Source organism: Myzus persicae, unplaced genomic scaffold (genome assembly GCF_001856785.1).
Source record: "Myzus persicae strain clone G006 unplaced genomic scaffold, MPER_G0061.0, whole genome shotgun sequence".
In the NCBI taxonomy this organism is placed as follows: Eukaryota; Metazoa; Arthropoda; class Insecta; order Hemiptera; family Aphididae; genus Myzus; species Myzus persicae.
The window spans coordinates 455,515-480,017 of record NW_019101460.1 but is presented as its reverse complement, the minus strand read 5'-3'; the positions used below and the strand labels follow the sequence as shown (position 1 = coordinate 480,017).

General features: G+C 29.5%; 2 protein-coding genes across 7 annotated transcripts in view; one reads left to right on the top strand and one right to left on the bottom strand.

Annotated features, from left to right (window-relative positions):
* The first annotated feature begins 9,331 nt into the window (after positions 1-9,331).
* Positions 9,332-11,469, top strand: LOC111029181 (up-regulated during skeletal muscle growth protein 5-like). Its single transcript, XM_022308076.1, has 2 exons — positions 9,332-10,408; positions 11,316-11,469. The coding sequence occupies exons 1-2, from the start codon at positions 10,322-10,324 to the stop codon at positions 11,412-11,414; spliced, it is 186 nt and encodes a 61-aa protein (XP_022163768.1). The 5' UTR covers positions 9,332-10,321; the 3' UTR covers positions 11,415-11,469.
* Positions 11,470-11,593: 124 nt separating this feature from the next.
* LOC111029185 (monocarboxylate transporter 1) overlaps positions 11,594-24,503 on the bottom strand; it is a 68,100-nt gene continuing 55,190 nt past the window's right edge. For 2 of the 6 annotated variants that reach the window (XM_022308089.1, XM_022308091.1), the window contains exons 2-9: positions 20,002-20,323; positions 18,422-18,565; positions 14,542-14,747; positions 13,745-14,452; positions 13,266-13,488; positions 13,030-13,199; positions 12,704-12,932; positions 12,197-12,630 (exon numbers count right to left, since the gene is read on the bottom strand). In XM_022308089.1, the coding sequence (XP_022163781.1) occupies positions 12,197-12,630; positions 12,704-12,932; positions 13,030-13,199; positions 13,266-13,488; positions 13,745-14,452; positions 14,542-14,747; positions 18,422-18,565; positions 20,002-20,323 (2,436 nt within the window). Of the gene's footprint in view, positions 12,631-12,703; positions 12,933-13,029; positions 13,200-13,265; positions 13,489-13,744; positions 14,453-14,541; positions 14,748-18,421; positions 18,566-20,001; positions 20,324-20,391; positions 20,519-20,570; positions 20,840-21,870; positions 21,895-24,503 lie in introns of those variants that run through there. The other 4 variants (XM_022308092.1, XM_022308090.1, XM_022308093.1 and 1 more) reach the window with 4 other exon arrangements.

Here is a 24,503-nt window from a genome sequence, read left to right as displayed (position 1 = left end):
AATGCTCGGATTATGACGGTGTGCGTGCACTGCAGTACCTCCTTATAGTAGTATTATAATACAGAACGATTTACCGGCAAGTCCGAGATTCTCTACGCTGCCGAGTGCTGCAGACTTCCAGAACCGGTTTCGTACGGATTCAAATTAAACCGTAGGTATTATATACTGTTGTTGTACCCGTCCACCGGGGCTATTATTAAGTAATTGATAGAAACTTCTCAGTTCTCAAACACGCGTAGCCACACCAAATACCTATACCTATATTATATTATACTTCTTAGTCTTATACATAGGTACGTTATAATACCTATAGGCCATCCACGTAGGTACATAATAAAATAATACGAGGTGCCGTTTGATCGTTTTTCGATTTTATTTAATGCTGTTGTTCAACGGGCCGCAAGTATGGTATTAATGGTATTATTACTATTATTACAAATATTAGTAATTTAGAGCCAAACACAAAAATAAAATATTAGTTATTTCTTTGTCCTCTTTGAATCTCACACATTGTTTTATAGTCACAATAATATAATTATACTTATAGCAACTGTTTATTGGTTTTATTCGAAGTGTCAGTGTTTCATAGTTATCAAAAATGAATAAACGTCTCAATGAAAAGACTGCAGTTATTGTTCTTTATATAATATATTATTTTTCGTCGTTTAAAATGCACTGTGCGTACGAACACAATAGCTCCGAAAAGTAGCTCGCATCAATGAGAATATTGCGAGATCTGTGCATAAGATAAAGAATTATTTCCTTTCACGATCTCCACTACATTTTCTCTTATACACAGCTGATATTACATTGTGTATTTAATTATTTAATTTAATACTTAAACTGTGCCTTCACTCTATGCGCAAGATTAAAAAAAATGTTTTACTCGTTTAAAAACAAAGATAAATATTATACGTCATTCCAATACATTTGGGTTAAGTATTCAACCAACCATGTATTTAGATTTAGTGTAAATGTGTAATTATACTTATAAGCATCAAGCATACATTTGTGTTTTATTTTGTATCTGAATTGTTTTCTATAGTTATATATTTATATATATTTAAAAATGTAAATATTTGGAATGTGTCGACCTAATAAATGTTGTGTCCACAAAATGTGAGTCAGACATATCAACTTCAAGAATTGAGTGGTAGTAGTGGAGGTCCTCTGTCTCTTGTCGTTTAAAATAAATACATTTTGATGTTTGTTTTGTTTATTATGAATGACGTAAAAAATGTTTAATTTATATCCACTATCTAACTTAAATGTTAGCTGGATAATTGGACAAATATATTGGCAGTCATATTCAATAAAGCGGGTAAGTGGTAACGTTCTGCTGTGCGCATTATAGGTGTCTAGAGAGACAGCGAATCACTGGTAATGGATGTGTTGAATTTGAATTAAACAGTCACTATACACGAAAAATGATTCGGTGTGTTAGCCTAATATCAGTTATTACTAAGTAGGTATAACTGTATAAGGTATATGTCATGATATAAGTGTGATTAAAGTACCTCATTTATTTGACTATTAGCCATTAGTACTACTGCAGTGAGTTCAATTGATTTTTGTCAAAAAAATTGCATTTGAAAATGAAAAAAAAATTTATCGACAATCATTTAAAAAAAAAATAATAAAACTCGAAATTGCATTATGCCTATAAATAGCTCAAAAAGAATCACAATATTACGAAAATTGTATGGTGCAAAATACGCTGGGGACGAAACGTCTTTAGTTTCAGTAGTAAACTCGTTGGCTGTTGCGATAATATAATATCATCACGATTCACGGCAGCAGTCGCGTACATCTAATTCGGGTTTTTCAACACCTTACTATATAGATAGAGGTACAGGTACCTATATAAATTATTCTTTTTAGTGTCATCCGGCATGTCGTTAGTTTTGTATATTTTATAACTTATGCATAAAATAGGTATATATTATCACTGTGTACAATAATTCTCGTATAACCTGATACAGAACGCAATAATAATCCGGCAGCAGTTGAACAGTCGACTGCCACGCATTATCCAGCGTCATCCAGCTTGATCTTTAACGGTTATTCTTCTTGCGATGACCATTACATTAATATATTTATATCCTATACAGCTACATTAATATGATATAAGTAGATAGGTACACAGAGATTAGTGCGAGTCTCGTCGTAATATAGTAAAACGTCTTTATATTCAAATTGTACAATATAATAATAATAATAATACAAATAACAGTCTCGCTCGTCGGCCGCTCTGCAATGGTGTTTATTTTATTTAATATTATAGGCAAGCAGCTCAGATTATTATGTTATATCGACAATAATAGTTTTTTTTTATGTCTCCATTACTTACGTTTGTATATCGTCATATAGTCGCACGTGATTTCGTTTCAAATTTTTTTTTAATGTTTTTCATCTCACATTTTGCACATTCCGTGGCGATACTGATGGTCGTCTAACTATTATAATAGTATATTTGAAATATATAAGACAATATAATATCATATTATTATTATATACACTAGATACCAATGTCGACTCTTCCGTTCGCGTATCAGATACGGATGTCCGTTATTGTACGATGATACACTATATATATATGTTATAAGTACATTCTAGTCCGCTTTTTAACTGTTGTGTATACAAAATAGTGATTAGTTACGGACAACTGATCGCATCTCAGCATTTGTGTTATTACTATTATTATTGTAGGTACACGCCGAGTTCTTTACAATATTATAATTATATTACGTCATGTCGACACACAAAACTCAAAATCACGGAGTTTTTTACCCCTGTATGTGTGTCAACTGTCAACCAAAGATACGCTACAGTAATATATAATAATATACCTATATGTATTATAATACTTTTACACCTCCTACGTACGTACTAAACTATAGTATTACGACCACAGTTCAACCGCTGTGTTCAATAGCCACGTCGGACGTCGGTATTATTTTTATCAGCCACATGCAATTTTAAGGTCTAGTTTCGCAGTCTATAGTTTGTTAACGTTATTAAATTACATTTTACAGATTCACTACAGATAGGTTAAACAGGTGTGTGAATCTAGCAGAAAATATTGACATAAAAATTCATGAATTTCTAGATAATAATATTATAATGTGTAAAACTACATTGCGGGGAGGGGGTAGGGTCGTCTGGGGTGGTTTCAATGGCAAAATTATTTATCATTAATTATCATTAATTTGCTTAAACAACAATATACAGCGAGTTCCACTTAATGTGATCACTGGTTTATAGAATCAACCGTTTATTAGAATCAAAAAAATGTAAAAATAACTATAAATTATTATATATATAATCATAAATAAATATGGAACTGTATTAAAAGATTGGATTATGAAAACAAATGTTGTAAATGATGTTTTATAGAACCAACCAGTTAATAGAATCAAAATTACCTACAGAGAAGTGATCACATAAAGCAGAACCCACTGTTTTTGGGTATTATAAATAAGAGGGTTTAAAGATACTATTTAAATAGTTAAAAGTAATTTAAAACTACATATATAAATATTGTATTTACTTAACTCGCTTGATACTTTTCGAAAATGCATTTAGCTTGCATTTAATTTATAATAAATAATTAATTTAATTTTCTACTATAAACAAATACTTTTATATTATCTAGGTATATATTTAAAATTTAAACACTATATAGTATATTAATGGTTGGCTTATTTTGATAGGTAGGTACATAGTCACATAGCTAGTCTTTATATTGTTTAGTATTGTTTCCCACAGTTAACAGAACGGAAGTTCTAATAATCTAATTTATTCAATTATAATTATAATCTATTACACGACCATGCTTAAAAATACTAAATAAATATCTCAAGGTCAAATTTTTGAAAGGAGTTGTATAATAACTTTGATTTGGGCATTTACTAGTTCAAGCAGAATTGGGGATGTTTAGAGAAAACGCAGCTTGTGCCTGAGTAAAATATCAAGGCCCCAGATCTTAAATGCATCCATAGACCTTATACTAAGTATACACATATATTGAGTATAAGGTCTATGAATGCATCATTCCTTTTAATTACCTTAAATTTTACAGATACCTGATCCCCAAATTAATTTATGAACATCTGGAAATTAAATATGCACTCAAATATGCGCGCATTCTGTACTACGTATAAAAATAAAAAGCTAGAAATGTTACTCTGCGTTATTGAGTAGGTAATTTTAACTTTAATGATATACCTAGAGAATGGATAAACTTGAATTTGAAAAAAAAATGAAAAACGACTATGAGCGGAAATTTCAAGTTAGTCATATTTCTAAGAAGATTTTATTATATAGGTACTATTATATTGCTATAAGTAATTTTCTATTTCTCATAGATATCTGATATTTTAAGATCAAATTTGGATGGAATTCAAATATTTAAAAGAAGAATAACAATTTTAGTTATTTTGTTCTAACTTAAAAATATTATTCAAGGGTAATTGAAACTTTTTACGTTCATTATTACGTTTTGTACACATACAATAACGTTTTTAAAATGCATTTTTTGGCAATAATTATTTCAACTCTAACAAGTACTTATATAGTAAAATAAATTACTTTAATAGCGACAATATCATAAACTTAGGTAGTAATATAGGTTGACAGACTGTCTTTACCTAGAATCGTTTTATGTATACAATGGTTTCATATTATTGATTTCGAGTTCATCACGTCCATATTACAGTACCCTACACCTCGCCAAATGTTCAGCAGAGCCACTTGTACTGTATCTTTTTAAGCATTTGAAATTTGAATGCTCCCAAGTCCCAATGTCTATATAGTTTTAATTTCAGCTATCACATAAAAATGTATGTAGCTGTACACCTGTGAGCGAAAATTAACTACAAAATAATTTACTTTCAAATTGTTGTGGTTTTAACGTGTTTCGAATAATTATTGAACTATTAAAGTTTAAAAAAAATGTGACTTGTGTATTTTGTATGTATTTTAGTAGTAAAATTGCTGTAAGAAAAACTTTTGATGAACCTTGTAATACATTTTCTAGCTCTTTAATTACAAAAATCTGTGGATATCACAAAAAAGCCAAAATATTTTTAAATAAATATGTCACAAATGATAATTATTATTTAGAGAAAAATTCAAGCCTCTACAGTAGTCTTTTTGAACTACAATAATAAAACTATACTATTGTTGAACGCTTTTATAATTTTATTGTATGGGTCACGTGAACTCTTTTGATTGGTGACTTGAATATAAGTTCAGTTTTTAAAAGAACTTTCAAAACACTATACCTACTTAACCTATACTATTATCTAAACAATACTATGAAGACGGTGAAAAAACGAAGTTAAGTACATGTACGTTTCTTTTTACAAAATCCGTTTTCTATTCGACCTTTCCTTTCTCGTTTCTCGACATACTCAAAATATGTTTAAGTAAGGATAACACAATTTTGTGGGTGACCAATAAAACTGAGGAAATACAAATCAACACAAATGTCAACACGTACAGTAAGTAAAATTGATACCACTTTAGATTAAACGAATAAGATTTCATGTGCGCCGCTCCTTTGTGACTAAGTACATAATCTGTCAAGTAAGGCAGTAAACAACAGATTCTGCTGGCGATATCGGTTGATGCTTGAATACTTTTGATGTGATTTTAGCGTTTTTAATGTACCTAGTAAAATATAGTGAATTATAGTATTGTTATATATTATACTATTAAGTTTATTTTTAGATTCTGAGTGGAGCAATAAATGTATAATGATTTCATAATTTTTTTTCCGTGGGTGTAATTACTCATCTGCACCTTTTGAGGTACTAAAAATTCTCAATTTTCTACTTCAGCATCTTTTTTGGTAGGAATTAAATCTAGCTAATGCTTAGGGGGATCAAAAGTAAAAAATGTTTAGAAGTGCGGGAAAAAACCAAAATTAAAAATCACTAGTACATTTATTAACGCTTGTTCTAGGTGTACAGGCAGTGATGACATTTTGATGGACGAACCAAAAGTGAAATAGATTACCCCGAGGGGTGATTGTTCGATGAGTTCTAACTTCTAATACATCCTGAAATTAATAATGGCTTATATTTATATGAACCATGACCTTAGGGCTTAGACCATATCCATAGACCTTATGCTACAGACAAGCAATGCATGTATGGAAAGAGAACAACATTTGGTTACTCGATTACTCGTACGCACGGTATAAAATATATAGATGTATAGATTATTGTATTTTGTCTTCAAGACAGCCTACATCACTGCGTAATGTTGTTACGCCTCTCGTAATGCTGTTGTTATTGGTTCACAGTTCTTGTCTAGTAGTATAATAATTAATAGGTTTATGTGTCATATTCTATTAGGTACTTCATTAAACTATACTCATTTAATAAAAAACATCATTGTTTTAGTATCAATAATCAAACGAAAAATTTCCAACCACTTTGTGAGGGGGGGGGTGTATAGTTATATACTGCAATTTTTTTTTATACTTAAGGTCTGACTAATTTTAAATGTATTTTTGTTACATTGGTACAAGACTCCTAAGCTCACAATTTTTCATTAAACGATATAGCTACGACAATATGTTTGAAATTTTGAATATTATATTATACCTATAATCTATGGTAATAATGTTATTTTATTTCAAACAATCTATTTCAACGTCATAAATCATGAGTCTAGTAACAAATCTTTGCAGCCTTTCGCAGATAGCAGAAGTATTCCACGAGACTCGAGGAAGTCCGTGTGGACGGGAACTTATAACGATTACTCCATAGTGGATAATAATATATTATAATTTATAAATTATAATATAATTCATAAAATGTACCTATATAGTATATATATAACCTTTTCAGTGTTAAAAGATGCTCAGCCATGTATTATTTTAAATTAAATTACCAAGGTAAATCTAGTAGGTACTTAGGTGCTAAGTATTATACCTATATGGCATATTCTGCTCTAGTGCACTATATTTACTTGCGGTCAGTTCTTGAGTTCACGCAGATGTATTCCGCCGATATTGATGACATTCGGCGGAACGGGGTTCGGATTGGAACTATTATGAAATGTTTGTTTACAAACACTATATAGACGCCGGGTGAAGAGTTAATAGAATCGTACTCTTTCGGTTCGGTGTATTTCAAAATTGATTCGGTGTACTCTTTTATGATCACGCAATAAGCCAACATAGCAGTGTTGACCAATCTCTGTACGAACTTCTCGGGGACGGCATGGGCGCATGACGGGCAAAGATGTAAGAAACCGTGGAGAGATTCTACATATTGTGTCCGGTCATGGAGTATTCCATAACGAAGTGGACCATTGGCGACCCCGTAACGTAGATCTGAGGGCCCAAAGGTGCAACTAGAGGCCAAATACTTTGGGTGCTAAAATTATGCAGAGGAGCAGACCCGCGGGGGGTTACGCCCTCTCCCCCCCCCCAACCTACCCTACCTAACCTATTTCATAAAAACTAAAAAAAAGTAAGTAACGATACATAATTGTTTAAAATGTTCAGTAAATATAAATCATAAATGTAAAATTGGCTTACTTTGGTATAAATATTGTTTTCAATAAAAATAAAAATGTAATCCTTATAGTGAAATGGGCCACTATTGCGCTGAGCGCCTTAAATTATTTTACTATATAGATTATAGATACCTGGAAGTGCTGCTATAATATTTTCATTCAATTCACAAGATGAACTTTAACAAGAGGTTCCAGGATTATCAATACATTCATCTTCTATAAAGTGATTGTTTTTTTTGTTTTTTTTTCATTCAAATTAAAAATATTCAACATTTTGAAATTTATAATAGTTAACATACTTTACAGATCACATCAATATAAGGAAACGAAATATTTTATTGAAGTCGTACAAATGGGTTTAGATAATGACAACTATTAGGCAGCGTAATACGTGTACACTATAATATGATTTTTAATAAACAAATGCCAAATGCCCAATTTGTGTTTCGACTAAAAACATCAAATAAAAAAAATCTTTTTTCATATGATTTTTAAATTTTTGGTGATTTTGATCTGGGGGTGCGGTAGCACCCCCAACCACCCTCCTAGTTGCGCCTCTGTCTGAGGCAAGTTCAATCTCGTCGCCAAGTACGAAACGCAGTCCGAGGCATACGGTTCTATGATGACTAAGTCGTAACGATCAAACGAGTGATTTGAGTCCAACACTTCTCTCATTCGGTCATTCTTGTAGACCTTGTCACACATGACACATATCCCTACACATTGTTATCATCATGTCCATATTCCCCGTCAGATTAATCCATCTGTTTATCATTGTATTTATTTCTGCAAAGTTTTGGATTTTCCACAACGCGTAAAATATGTCCACTTTCGTGTAGTTTTCTCGGTTAACTTCGATGAATGGTATGAATAAGGTGACGTTATGTCCACCATCAACCAGCGTCCGGAGGGTGTCGGTCATAAATTTCCAGTCGCTAATACTGCCAATCCGCTCCACTGTTAATATTCTCGCGCCATCGGCTGCTATCGATCGCTGGAAGATTCGTGAACCGACAAACGCAAAAACTAGTACAGAAATTAAACGCACATACACAGTATATTATTCAATTAAAACACCTTATTGTTGTTTTTTTTTTAGAAATTGATACGATGTGGTGATGGTGATCGACGTAATCGAATAAGTTCATCACGCACTGAACTTTAGAATAATAGTTCTCGATTGAAATTTAGTAGGTTTAATTATGAACTAAATTAGTAAAGATATTGTTTTTCAAAGATGTGTTACACATAAGTAGGTACCTATATGGGTGTAATGAAAATGTAAAATAGAACTAGGTAATAAAATTATAAAATTACATTTTGAAAACGTTATTGAAATAATGCATTAATGCCATATTATAATCTTGAAGTAATACCGCACAGAACATAGATTTAGTCTATTCTGTAATAATACCATATCATTTCAAGTGTAAAAATGAGTGAACAAAAAAATAAGTTTGTACCTTTCATGATTTTACGACCTGTGTGTTTTCGTCGAGTGAAGGGATAAGGTAACCAATAAAAGTATTATATATATTATTATTTATTATACACATAATGTAAGTTCCTACAGTCCTACACGGTAGAAAAAGGTAAAAATTCTTACCCGGCAATAAAATATATTACTATATTTCATAAATTAATATTATATAAAATACAGAATTTTTCTGTAACAAGTTTAAAATGTTTATAGAACGTATAAAATATAAACAATATTTTTCTTTACAATTATGAAATATAATGACATGAAATTCAATGCTTTAACATTTTAAAATTTAAAATTTAATGTCGTGTATGACAAATGACAATGAAATATAATTGTATATTATAATAATATATTTGTCTGACATGTAGGAATGTACAGGTACATATCAAAATCTCATTTCTACATTTGTGTAGGAATCATTTACGTGTGTAACTTTTTATCTGCTACCCTCGTGTAGGAACTTGCGATACCTCGTATTTTGTGGTATAATCGAGTTTTTCGCCGATCACCGACATCATGGCGCGCTCTGTATGCGCTTAATAATTGTCTTGTTTGGCGTTCTATAGGCGAGATAGCGCCCCACATCTAGTAGCCAATACTCAAATACAAGTACACATTTTAGATCGCTATTTTTAACCCGTTATTTTTGCTATTTAAAATCTTTTCATGAATTAGTTTTTTTCAAAATCGAATTTAGGAATAAAGGCTTGGTCCAACCTCTTGGTCATTCGACTGTATTTACAATATTTACATTATAATATTACTATATTAGTGTACAATTGTTACATGTAACTTAAAATTAGAACAGCGTATATAATTTGTATAGTTATATTGGATAGGTATTTAAATTATTTTGTGTATAGGTTCTTATATTTACTGCGACGATAAATATGGTGAAAAAATTGGTCTGCTTAAATCGTTGGTCCCGCCTATCAACACTCAAATGATGTCACTGTATCTACCTACGACCATAGACGTATATTATATTATACGTCTATCGTCTTATGGTATCTTCAATTTTTTTTACTATGATGGCGTCCATCGCCGTCGTGGCCGTTACAGTCATCGTTGAGTAATCCTGATATAATGCTCGGTCAATCGCTTAATTTTTCATTTCAGCAAAGTATTTGATTTTAATATTTTAGAACCTCACATCACTCTGAATCCTAAATTGAATCTCATCGTCCATCTGTGTATCATAGTTATATCATTTTATAAAGGAGAAAACTTCGTTTATATTCATTTGATACAGTACAAAAGTGTCCACTATTGTAAGAAAATATACCTTCGAATCGAGACAAAATGACATCTGATACCAAACTAGAAGAAAAACCTTTAACGGGATTCTCAAAGTATTTCAATACAACGACTATAAACGGTCGAGTGAATGTAAGTAAACCATTAGTATGCAGCGTGTCGTCAAGAGCGTTTTAACGTACAGGAATTTAAGATATTTTTTATCGTTAAAATAAGAATACCTAAATTTTTACAGGTTTTTAAAATTCAAACATTTTGAATATTTCTTTATTGGGAGGGGCTGAACAGTTATTCCGAACAAACCCTACTGTAGTTTACCCTTAAACATTTGCTTACATCTTGCAATATTATTTTGCCGTATTTAATTGATACACTGTCATGGCTAATAAGTCGAAGTTTATTAAAATAAATAATTCTAAGCATCATCGTTGTTATACAATGACAACTATAATGAGCGAAGATAATCCATTAGCATTACCTAAGTATCAACCTATGTATAATTAATTTGCGATTTTGATAAAATCGTAAAAATTTGAAATTCAAACCTTCATAAAAAATGAATGTGATTTGTGGCTCTGAATATCTATTAAATTCTTGCAAGAAAAAATAATGAGAGACCTTGTGGCTTGAACTAAAAGTTATTTTCAAACTATTCTACCTTTGAGATTAAAATTAAAGTTAAAATCTAAAGATTTTATTACAAGAATTTCAGAATTTTTAATGTTTGACGAATTTTGTTGGTTTCTGTGATATTTATACATTAAAAATGGTTTTACATTTTAAAGATAATAGTTTTATTAGGTTCTATTGTACTAACATAATAAACCAAACTATGTGGTTTGAAAAACACAACAGCCCTCAAGCCAAACGTATGATTGTTCTGCCAAATCACTAAATTTTTAATACTCAAATGTAGAAGTATACTTGAGAAGCCCAAATTACATCAGATGAACTTTTTTTAAGTATTATACATTATAAATGCTGAATTAGATCATGATCAAATTATATACTTTAGCCTCTGTTAATCTGTTATATATAGATTTCCTGTGCTACATTTGCAACATTAGGAATGTTTTTGCTGTACGTGAAATTCAAACCGAAGCTGGATAAAAAGTCACAGACAAGCAATGAAAAATAAATACACAAAAAGTTATTTATTTTTTTGTAAATTTTTTCTTTTTGATATATATAGTGGTTTTCATTTTTCAAAATTCTATTTAAAAAACAAAAAAAAAATATATATGTAATAATGAAAATAAAATGATAATAATAACTGGTATTCTTTTATAATAAATATAATTATTTACTAAAATAATATGGTTTTCAAAATTATTATATTATTATTTACAAAAGCAAATTGAAATGTATTAAAAGTATACGTTTAATATTAAAGTAAAACACGCAAGTTCGTAAAACCTGTTAAAACAAATGTAGTGTCTCCTATCAACTTAAATGCCCCTTAGATAAAAATATAAATCAAGAAGTTATCACAGCTTCTACATGTGTTTTAAGTGGCAATCTGGTGTGCCTACGCTCTTAAAAATAATCATAATTTAAATATATAACTCTACACATATTTTTTTCATTGTAAAATTACTTTTTTAAAGTACATTAAGAGAAAATAAAAAAATACTTATATAATTCAATGTTTAAATTAGTCAAAAGTTTCTTAATTATTATTATTTACACAATAATGTTCATCTACATTTGGGCATACTTATAGTTGATAACTAACATGGAAATATTTTTATTATTAAGAAATAAAACAATTATTTACATATTTAAAAATATTCCTCATAGTTTATTATTTGAGAATAGCTAAATATAGAAAAAAAAAATTGTGTAAATGTAAATGCTTATAAAATTAGTTGACGTATATTTTTAAGTAAAAAAAAATAAAATTAAGAGTTTTTATTAAATTTAAACCACAGACTCTATCTGCTTTATTTCTTGCAATGGTGGTTTATTAGGGGTAGGAGCTGTTTCAATGATAGTTGGGACCTGGTGATGATGATGGTGTGTGTTTTCATCCTCTTCATCGTCTTCTTCATCATCTTCATCGATTGGAGTCAGCGCATCATCGTCGTCTTGAGGCAGGGCCATCTGTCTCTGGTCCAAATAACGTTTTAACGGAGCTGCCATAAAACTAGTTATTGCAGACAACAGGAAGAATACAGCAGCCATAAAGAATGGCCAGTCATATGATTTTGTATAGTCATATACTGCACCAGCTAATGGTGATCCAATAATTGCGGCCGCCCCACGGAATAATATCAAAAGACCAAAGGCATTTGTAAGCTTGTCCAGACCCAATAGATCCACAAGAATGATGGATGTTAATGATATGTAGCCAGCTAAAACATAATAAATAAAATATTTTATCAAAATGATTAATTTGTGCTTATATGTTGATTAATTAATACTCACAGACTGCAATTCCAAAGAAGACTGCCATTATAACATAATGAGTGTAGGTGACACAGAAAGGAGTTGCAGCAACAGCAGCTGTACTGATTAATAAACATACATTATTGAGGAACAGCGAATCAACCCAAGGGAAATCGGCTACAAAACCACAAACTACGCGCCCAATGGTATTGGTTATACCAATAATAGACAGGAGAAATGATGCTTGACTTGAATCGATATGTGAACTCTAAAAATTTATCATATAAAGACAATTTAATTTGATAAAAGAAAAATCTTGGGTATGCCAATAATTATTTATTGTATAATGAACTATCAAAACTCACAGATTCTTTGGCAGCATCTACTAAATACACAAAAGGTACATAAAGTCCAGCCATGCCAAATACATTGCTGATGCCAATTATCATAAACACAGGATCTTTAAGTAAACTTGTGTCCATCATCGAAGACAATACAGAGTTAATAGATTCTGGTAAAAATGGACAGCAACCTTCTGCAATATATAATCAACAATTCAGTGGTGTTCTTTCACCTTAAAAGTAGTTCATATCAAACAGACCGTCTATTTCGTCATCATCATCTTTATCGTTATCTTTCATCATGGATTTTGGTAACGACAAAATACTTTGGCGATAACTGGCAAGTGATTTTTGTGATCGGTATTCGGGTAAATTCAAAACACTACCCGAGTAAAAGATATCTTTTCTGGACATTGGACGAACTGTTTCTTTTCCTCTTATGCTTGTTTTAGATGAAGTGTATCCAATACTGTCTGTATCCACCTGAACATTTGAAAAGTAAAAACAGTTAAGTTTAATTTTGTTCATGGGTTCAAAGTTATATGAAATAAATTTTATTTCTAAATATAAAATATATTGATATGCCATCACCCGAGAGAATCAAGCACACAGAAAATGAAATCAGTAAATTTCTAATGCAAGATAACTATTCCAAGAAAACTGTAGAATTATATTCTCTCGGCAGATAGTGTATAATATACTATTTATTTATAAATAGATAAGTTATTGAAACACTAACATTTGACCACATATCTTCGGCGTTATTGTTTTTACTACCAAGTATTGATACATTTGATAATCTTAAATGTATAGATTTACGAATATCTCCATTTGAACTGAGATTAGGTCGAGACACTTTTATGGGCCCCAAAGTAGGTCGGTAACGTTCGCTGGCACTTGTTTTTCGAATACGGTCGAAAAATGGTACTGAGCCATTTTTTGGTAAACCTTGAACGTGTGTAGTAAATGCAGGTTGAGAAGCATTTCTTGGAATGGCGGCCTTCACTTCAGTCAACTCTCCATTTCCATTTGATTCACCATTTTGTTCAGGTACTTCTGGTTTTGAGTTTTCTATTTTATTGTCTTTTTTATCAGATTTAAATTCTCCACTTCCAGCATTGCTAGAACTATTGCTAGATCCACTCTGTTCTGGAGCTTTTACTTCTTTAATTGTAGGTAAAACTGCCATGGTTGGTATTGGTGTCATAGGAGATCCAGTGCCACCTACCAATTCATCTAAGTTAAAACTTGAATGAACTCCAGGATCAATGTTTAGTGGTAACTTTTGTCTTTTTTCTAATGACCCATCTTTAAGTTGTACAATGAAATATGATCCACCTATCGAACCACGTTCCATTTGCATGCGCTTTTCATCTGCCATTCTTTGGAGTAATGGTTTACAGCCTTCATTTGGATATTCTAGAGGCTTCATTAAAGCACCAAACAACTGAAATAAAAATAAAATATTAAGATGTACATCTAACAGTATGCAGTTAAATAAAAATAGTAGAACAGATGAACCAAGAAGAAACTTACGGCACACGACAAAATCATCCCAGCAAGTATCAAATTTGAGACTTTCCAATCAAAGTTTTTGAGAAGCATAGTGGCAAGGGGTGCAAAAGCAAAGGTACCAAAACCAGAACCACATACAGCAATACCGGTGGCCAATGATCGCTTTGTTTCAAAGTAGTATCCAACACATACTACAGCTGGCAAATAGATAAGTCCAAATCCAATACCTAAAAAACATTATTTTTTAATTGAAGTATTTTTTTTTGAAAATTTAATTGGTCAATGTAAGGTAATCTAAATTAATTTATATAATTTTAAAGACATTTTAGAAAAACAGCTTGATAAAACCACAAGCATCCACATATTACCCGACTTAAACATGCTAAACCTAAATACAATATATTATATGAACTATTAAAAAATTAAATAATATTAAATTAATATTACAACACATTATAGGTATTACTTATATTAAATAAAAACATGTAGTTATATTAATATCTTAAAGTATATATGTAATATATATGTCTGTGTGTTTATACATGATGTATAGATAAATATTAAAAGTAAAAGTTGTTTTTGACAATTATTATTATTACTTAATGCTTATTTAATACATAAAAACGGCAAACTTGATGAAACAATACTTTAGTCCTATATTTTTCAATCAGTGGTGATTCAAGGTTTTTATAATATAGTATAATATAAAATTAAAAAATATATTTATAAACTACGATTTACTTTAAATCAGTATTTGCTACACTCAATCATATTTTAATAATAAAAGCAATTGAATTAGTTTTAATCCACTTCAACTTGGTTTTACACAATATTTGAAGTGAGAAAATCAATAAAAAATAATAGAACATCTTTAACACTTAATGAATATTAAGTCAGTTGGCTATTCCTAATTAATACTGAACTTTGAATAGAATGAATTTCTAAAATTAGAGTAGTATGTCTAATATTGAATTTTTTTAATCAAAATTTCTTTAAGAAATGCATCAAAAATAATTTTAGCCGGTTATGAATCCTAACATTAATTGATCCTATAATTGAAAAAATTCATCTATAAGAAGTATGATATTTAACACATTTCAAATGAAATAAATTAATAGTGGTACATAATTGATTCCACTAGGGCTACAATTAATATGCATTGCTGTGCTATTTTTGTGTCTTGAGAAATTTAATTAGCTATGTCCACTAATTGCTTCATACTAATAAATATGATTTATTTTTTACTTAGCATATTTTATGGTAAGTTTAAATAAAAGTCATGTTAAAACGCTTGTCTTATTTCAATAATTTAATTTTCAATTATCTTAAAATCATTGATTTTGTCTTTGACGAAAAAAATGAAATAACATATTTAAAAAATGCAATGCAATTATTTAAAATCAAGACTGATAAAAATGGTTTTGTTTACATAAAAAGTAACTTATTTCAATTTCAATTATAAGAAACTTTGCTTTCACTTAATGATAGTTTGGAAAATATTGGTTAACTCATTGCATATTTTATTATATTATAGTGCACATAAATCTTAAGCCTGCTTATTATATATTTAACCATATTAAAACAATTATGTAAGTTAAGTAAAAATGCATTCTTAATAAAATATTTGTAGGCAATAAATTTATAACTTTAACTTATAATTACCTACCCATAATTCTTATATTTACAGAATTATTTTCTATTTAACAAAAATAAATAGTTGAAAAATAATTAAATAATGGAAGGAAAAATGAATTATTTATAAAACTAACAAAAAATATATGGTAGTAACTATTAAAGCTGGTCTGATATATACATCTTCCATAGACAATTCATTTTTTTATATATTAACAGTCTAAAAATATTATTACTTATTAGTTATTAGTAATTTATTGGCGTACACACTAATTTATTTATTAATAAAAAAATAATTAATAAGAAATAAATTTCATTGTACATTTGAATCATAGAATTAAAAACATTGTGCAATTTAAGGGAAATTATAGAATTAATGTTTTATTTGAAGTAAGTACATTTTTGGTTTCATATATTCATTAAGAGAATTAAAATCCAGCATTCTCACAAAATAGAGTTCAACAGAAACAATTTTGTGTTGTAAGCTTTGGACTTGGAATGAATTGAGCTGAAGTCACTTTAAAGGAAATAATATTATTTAGGCCTATACAACAACTACTCATAGGCTTTTAATATTTATTTTTAAATGTGAATTAAGAGCATTTTAAAATAATAATATTTTACTTAGTTATAACTCACTTTAAAATTGAAATATCAATACAATCCTATGAGGGTGCCATAGACAATATTCTCACCTTTAAGTTTGATAATAAGCCAATTCACTCTAATCTTGAAGCTAAAAATATAAATATGGTATGTTGTATGACAGAGGCACAATACATGCAGATTTGGCGTCCTCCTTAAGTTAGAAATATTATAATTCAAAATCTTAAGATCTTTAAATATTTTTGCACAGAAATGCTCATAATGGTATTTCAACATTAAATAGTTTAAATTTAATTAATATTAAATTAGACAAACTATTTACAAACATTTCCTAATAATGGAAACTTCCAATTAATGTACTTTCTTGTATACTTTTTAGCACTTATCCTATATACATTGATGTGAATCTATATTCTATTGCCGGCTCCCGCATCCTCCCGAGTTAGCCTACGATCGAAACCAGTTCTCCTATGGCAGGGTGTTGTGTTGTGACATGTTCTCTCATAGAACAGAATATAGTCACTGTAATTCATAATAAAAATGAAGACTTATATGCGATTTCCTAAATTAACACAAACATGCTTTGTATGCAAATAATCTCACTTATAATTGTACATACTGAAAATATATTGTATTTGAATACACAACAAATAACTTTAACATGTAAATTTTGAGTACCTTACAACAAATTAAAGTTTGATTAAACAATAACTTAATTATTGTTATTTATAACACAAGTTCTAAAAATCAACAGAAATATGCTTCTACTTCTCTCATCCTAAAACCCTGCGATTTTTTTTCAGACTATTAAGTAAAATAAATTCTTATTTTCGTGCAAAGAATATTTAGTTAACAAATTGTGTATGTACATTACATTTAAATTAAATTATAAGCTATATTATATTAACAGAGAATAACTGTTCAAATCTAAAAAGTAATTTTTTTTTAATGGTCATTAAAAATTAAATATTAAGTGTGTGCGCCAAAAATATACATGATTTCTCAAAAAAATAACTTTTTTTAATTTATAAACATGACAATCACATTCATACAAAATTATTTAAAATTACTTATTTTTTAATAATCAGTTTTGTGTTTGTAATTCTAAGTTGTGATATTACTGACATATTTGTTGTTAAATATTTATAAGGTATAAATAAAAGTAAAAAAAAAAGTACATAATGTGGAGACTCGACCAATAGCATTGGAAATTCAATGAATCAAAATAAATATAAAGTAATCATTGTAAGAATAAATACTCTCCTAATGACTTAGGTTTTGCAAGTATAAAAAAACTTTTAAAAATTTAAGAAAGTGAATTGTATCAAACAAATCTAATTAAATGGGGATAAAAAAAAAACAAAACAAAACAATTAATTGATACTTAAAAATTGTCCTAACATACCTTTTGTCCTAAACAATTATTTTAACCATGGGCTAATTTTTTTTTTTAGAGTAATCATATATATTTTTTGATATGACGATAGCTGATGTCCGTTGAGGTGGGATGTCGTACCACCTATAAACAAGGCAATGTAACAATCTTTACTCAATTAGGTTAGGTTATCACAGGCCGACAGATTACATACACGGCTAGTACATTATTACCTGTCCAGCTACCAACATTTTTAGAGGTAGCCAGACAATATATTGTATAACTTACCACCCATAAAACCATAAGTGAGCATCAAGACATTGACGTTTGGTGATAGTGTACTGAGCGCAAAGGCTATGGATGCGATGACACTGCCTGCCATACACACTACACGACATCCGTATTTGTTGGTTAAAGCACTGACAATAGGACCTGTATAACAAAAAATTATGATTAAAAATTAATGGTGGTTGCCAGATGTAAGAACCTGGCCAAAATTAAAACTTAAAAATACATTTAAAATTATATTTTTGAAAGTTTATCTAAAATACATAATTGATATACAACAATATTACATTATTGCTGTTTATTTAATATTAATAATGTTATTACTTTAGTGTTTAATCGCTTCAGTGCCTTTTTAAATCAAATAACTGATGCATTGGTGCAACTATTAACACCGAGGTACCCACTTTTTTAGTATAATTATGTTAATGATTTGTTTCTTAGAGATTTTGTGTTATAAATTTACAATAAAAAATTGATTCTTTACCTGAAATAAACCTATTTTAAAAACGGGTTCGATTTCTTTTAATACATTATGTAAATATTAAAAATAAATAATATATTATGAACAGTAAGAATTATAAAAGTAGGAAAAAATAATAATAACAACCTGGACAGTCTTAAACTTATAAGTCTTACAGTCATGATAATGAAAACATTTTTTTATGCAGTGATAATAAATTTGTCTTCCCCACCTTTCCTAGAAGTTTAGAAGTAGTTAATAGGATATCACCTACAAACATAATCTAAAACTAATTATAACTTTATTTCATGTCAATAATATTGCTATTTCTGACACCATCGTACTTCTAACTTTTAAGTTTTTGAGTATGACATAATTAAGGCGTCGGTATACTGTAATGATTATAAACATTGAATGTTTTGTTATTATATTTATGAAAATTTTGTGTTGTCATCTTTAATGAAAATTTTTTTTTTTTACTATTTTCATAATGCACAATACCTAATAAGTACAAAAGTTTGGACTTGAACTGTCTTGCAGGTTTAATTTAAAATAATTATTTTATTTTACATTATTTTTTACTTATAATTTTTTGTTGTAGAAGAATATTATATAAGCTTTCTTTTGAAATTTTAATTTATTTATAACTTATGAGCATTTTAAAAATTTAAATATATTTTAGTACATTTTAAAATATCTTTTTCAAAAAATGGAATATCAAAAAACAATTTTGGGGACAAGGATATTCTGAACTTTAAATTTGATAATTAGTCAGGTATAATATGTTATAGTTACAACATCTGTCAACATTTTATCACTTTAATATTAAAAATGATTGAGTGAAATAGATTTTTCTGAACATAAAATGTTCTATGTTCTGCATTAGTAAAATAGAGACTAAGACTACATATAGATTATGATATCCTCTTGATGGCTAAATCTTATATTTACAGTAGTTCAATATTATAATAACTAATGATCCATTTTCGGGTAAATTAATTAACTATGCCCCCCTTCCCCACACTCATAATTAAAAGTTCCGTCATTTTTATAATTTTGATTTTAGGCAGGGTTTCACGAAAACATCCCTCTAACAGAGGAGTGCGACGAAATGACATACCTGCGCTGAGGTACATTCCGGACAGGAGGCTACCGACCCAAGCAGTCTTGCCCTTGCCTTCTCCGAAATAGGTGACGAATTCGCCAAGGAACACTCCAAAGGTGTAAGCGATTCCGTCCACAACCATGTTGCACATGAAGCTGGCGAACACGATGACCCAACCGTATCCACCATCCGGCGGTGGCGGCAGGTCGTGATATTCGCAAAACGAAATCCCGTCGTCCTCGGTGTTCTGCACAGGCCCCATTGCCAAAGGCGGAGAGTTGGCATTTTGCCGACCTGCTTCGTCGGCTCGGTCGGCGGCCGAACATTCGCTTTCAGTCTGAAACAACGATAGACATCAAAATATTATAATACAATTGATGAAACATATTTCAACAAACGACACACCATACGAAACGAATTCGCCGCGTCGACCACGTTTGTTGAATAAAGTTAAGTAAATAACACAGTAATTATTTTTATTATAAGCGCGGCAATTTAAACATTTGAAGTAAAAAACCGTATGGCACAATAAATATTAAAAGTCAAATAGGTTCAATGTCATTAGGTCAAATAAATGTATATACTTTGGTTCCATTCATGTTTTCAATTTTATTATTTATAAATATTATGTGTAGTTCGCCGCTTCGACAGTCGCGTACTATTAGACATTCACTATGTGAATGCGATTATCGGCAAGCTGGAGCCAAATTATTTGTTAGCACAATCGAATAACTGTCTCTTATAGTCGAATCACTACCGTTCGTCAATTTAATATAGAAAATAAAAAAATAAAATTATAAAACGACTAACGCCACGATAATATAGTACCCAACGAATATTCCTCGACTATGATATGTGTATTGTATTTTGAAGCATTTCGCTCGAGACATCTGTACATGATCGCGAATAAGCCCTCGAAGAAGATAAGATTATAGCATAATACTTATTCATTATAGCCGTTAACAGAATACAATTCACTGCGATATAAGTAAGTATAGACATCACAACCGATTAACGCGAGTCTTAGGACATTTATACCGGTGTATATTATAGTATAGGAGCCTGATAAAACGTTCAACGTACTAAATACACGCGTATAGACAAACAAATAAACAACACAAGGTCGAAAAACCACAGACATGGGAAATTAATACGTTGTTACTAATGATATCGAAAACTTTTTTTTAGGATGAACGATTTGATTTTCAGAGGATATAAAAATATAATTATTTTAATAATATACCCATATACCTATATTATAATGTAATATACGACGGAACTGCGGTTGGACGATATTCAAAACGTACCTGTTGCATAGATTAAAATATATATTTGAAAAAAAAACAAAAAATATTAGCACAATATATATACTATATGTCTATATAGGTAAGACAATAAATAAAACTACACATACACAGTGCGATTTTCTTCCAATTCTATTGTAAATATTAAATACAAATATATATTCAATACATGTAATAATTATAGTATATTATATATTATAGGTACCCGTTACCCACAGTCTCATTGCATTTAAAATACGCATGGCTTTAGAAAACTTTTTCATTTTTACATATTATAGTACCTAATGTATAATAAGTGAGGATTGAATGATTACCCAATGAAACATTGCCAAGTGCTACCATATAGGTACTTATACTACAAACTTGGAGCAGAGCTATTAAATTGCTATGCAAAAATTTTTAAGGGACTTTTTTATTTATGCAATCCATACAGTCAAAAAAATCAAAGGCATACAGTTTTCATTGAATATTTGGGGACATTTTTCAATAATTTTAAGGAAATAGGTTAGAGCAATAGGTATCAGTATTTCTAACGTAACCCGTATATTATACATTTTATATCCATTATTGTGTGACATACATACAACATGTGATTCCAAACGTCATCAGCTCTGGGCAGAATTTCATCGCATCGTTGGGGATGAGAATATACTTCAAGAAGAATGTAATATTATAATACCAGAAAATATTACGTAATTGGTTCAATGTGATACCCGGCACGAGCCACGAGAAAAATTAAATGTGATGACGTTATCGATCCGACGCCACGGTATGATATAGTGTAATTTACGACGATTTTGAAGAAATCTAATGAATAATAATTAAAACACATCTACATCAATTAAAATTTTATTAATATCATATGCCCTATTAATCAAACAAATCGAAAACAGAACAATAAATAGTATATATACAGCAACGACTATACCGAATAATATACTGTTTACTACATTAACTATTACATATTTACATAATTCAAACCAATGTTTCATCACGTCGTCTGTTATTAAGTCGTAATAAAAATGAAGTAGGTGATGCATAATTGCCATAATGGCACAGTGTTAAAATTACTACTTATATGTAGGTTAAGTATGTCATTTGCTAATGTATAAAATAGTTAATTATTATCATCTTGGATAAAACACTGGTTGCTTACTGTTATAGTACTAAAGCCGTACACCCAACAACAATATTTTAAATATAATACGATTTAAATTTTTTACTAAAAAACGAGATCAACAAAATATTGAAATCAAAACGAATAAAAATCCTATATTCAAGAACATTTAATGAACTATTTTGTACTAATTTATGGAGAGAAATAATAAAATGATCTGTTAAACAGTAACAATATAGAGGGACAAGTTGTTTATTCGACGGTTCAATAACTTATACTGAACACATTAAAGTTCATTAAATAGCGGATGATTGCATGTCTTGGATGATGTCACTCAGCAAACAAACTAAATTATTAACTGGAATGAAATTGTGTATTGTTCTACTTTTTACAAAATATAGTCAAAACTGAATCAATGGTATACCATGTGCATATACGCATTGTCGGTATCAAGTATACTATACAGTATACCTACTTTAATAAATCTTAATTATAATTAAGTAAGTTGAAACCATATCAGTATTATAAAGTAACGTGTTAATTTTCAGTTATTTCATAAATATTTTTATCCTCAGTGTTTCATGATTTATAACGAACAATTCGTGAAATTATTTATACTGTAAAGTTACAACTAATGCGTAAATAATGACGTTTGGTTTTGTACGCACTTACCTAATGGCATGTGTAGCTAATTGTATTTTTATGATTGTCTGGGTCTAAACGATCTACGTAAAATATTTTGTCGAAACTGGGTAACTATGAACGTTTTTTTACGTTAGATGGATTTTTAAATGTCAATTGTCAACAAATATTCTAAGCGTTATATTTATATATATACATTATATTTTTAAGTATACACACATTTAATGTTCAAACATTATTAATTATTATGGTATATAATATGCTGTAAAGATCTTATAAAAATAAATTGTTCTATTGACTTGTAACAAAACTGTTAAAATTGTGTTCAAATAATATATTCAAGACCTAAGCAATATAGTTTGACTGTTATGCGACTGTATGATTCAAACCGTTATAACGTTTCGAGTTTTTAAAATCAAATTATGCTCTAAGAAACATTTTACTGCCACTTAAAGACATAGATAAACAATAGATATTATGTTCACCTACCTAGAAAAAAAAATATAATTCACTTAAATTAGTCTAATTATTTGATCTACGCTTACATAAAAACATAATATGTAACACGGATTAATCGTTCCAATAATTAAAAATGTAAGTACCTCTAAGATAGGTATGCATAAACAATTGACAATTCTTCAAGACGAATAATTTATCAATTAAACAAGTGTTTTTTTAATAAATCCCTCATAAATCTAAGCCAACCAAACTATTGATACGTGATAAATGCCATGTTACATATTAATATTATTATGCGACGATTAAGCACAAAACTCTTTACAGACAAACAAGTTCCATTGAAAAAGTCCTTGCTGATAGTGCACGCGGAACGATATATACAAAACGATAAAGTGTATAATATTCGTTGTTTCGAAATCATTATTATCATCTAATTTTAATAACCATTTTATACATACATATATTATTATGTATTATGATACAGTTCTACTTCCAACACTATAATATGTATGTATAATATAGGTACGTGGGAGTTGGTTTATTGTTTGGCATCATTTTATACTATATGACAAGGAATGCTATGCACGTATATAATAAATAATAACACAATATTCTATTTCGTTACAATAACCTCGTCGTTCGGTCGGGGAAATCGAGTTACTCACGTTGAGAAACTGCAGAAGCTAGTCGCTAGTGTATATTCTCATTATGAAATCAAATAAATACATGAGCAGCACGCTATACTAAAACTTCACGGTAATTTAACCCAAGACAATTTTGTCCACTTATCATCAACACATCACAATAACATATTATGTACACATTGAGCTCGGTTACACATTAAACATCTACTCATTTACAGTGTAAATGTTTTACACTACGGACTGCATCAATTGAAAATGTAAATAATTAATGGATATAATGACCATCATAACACGTGCCCGAAAATATTCTTTTTTTACAAATATGTATAATAAATACTAATAATAAATATA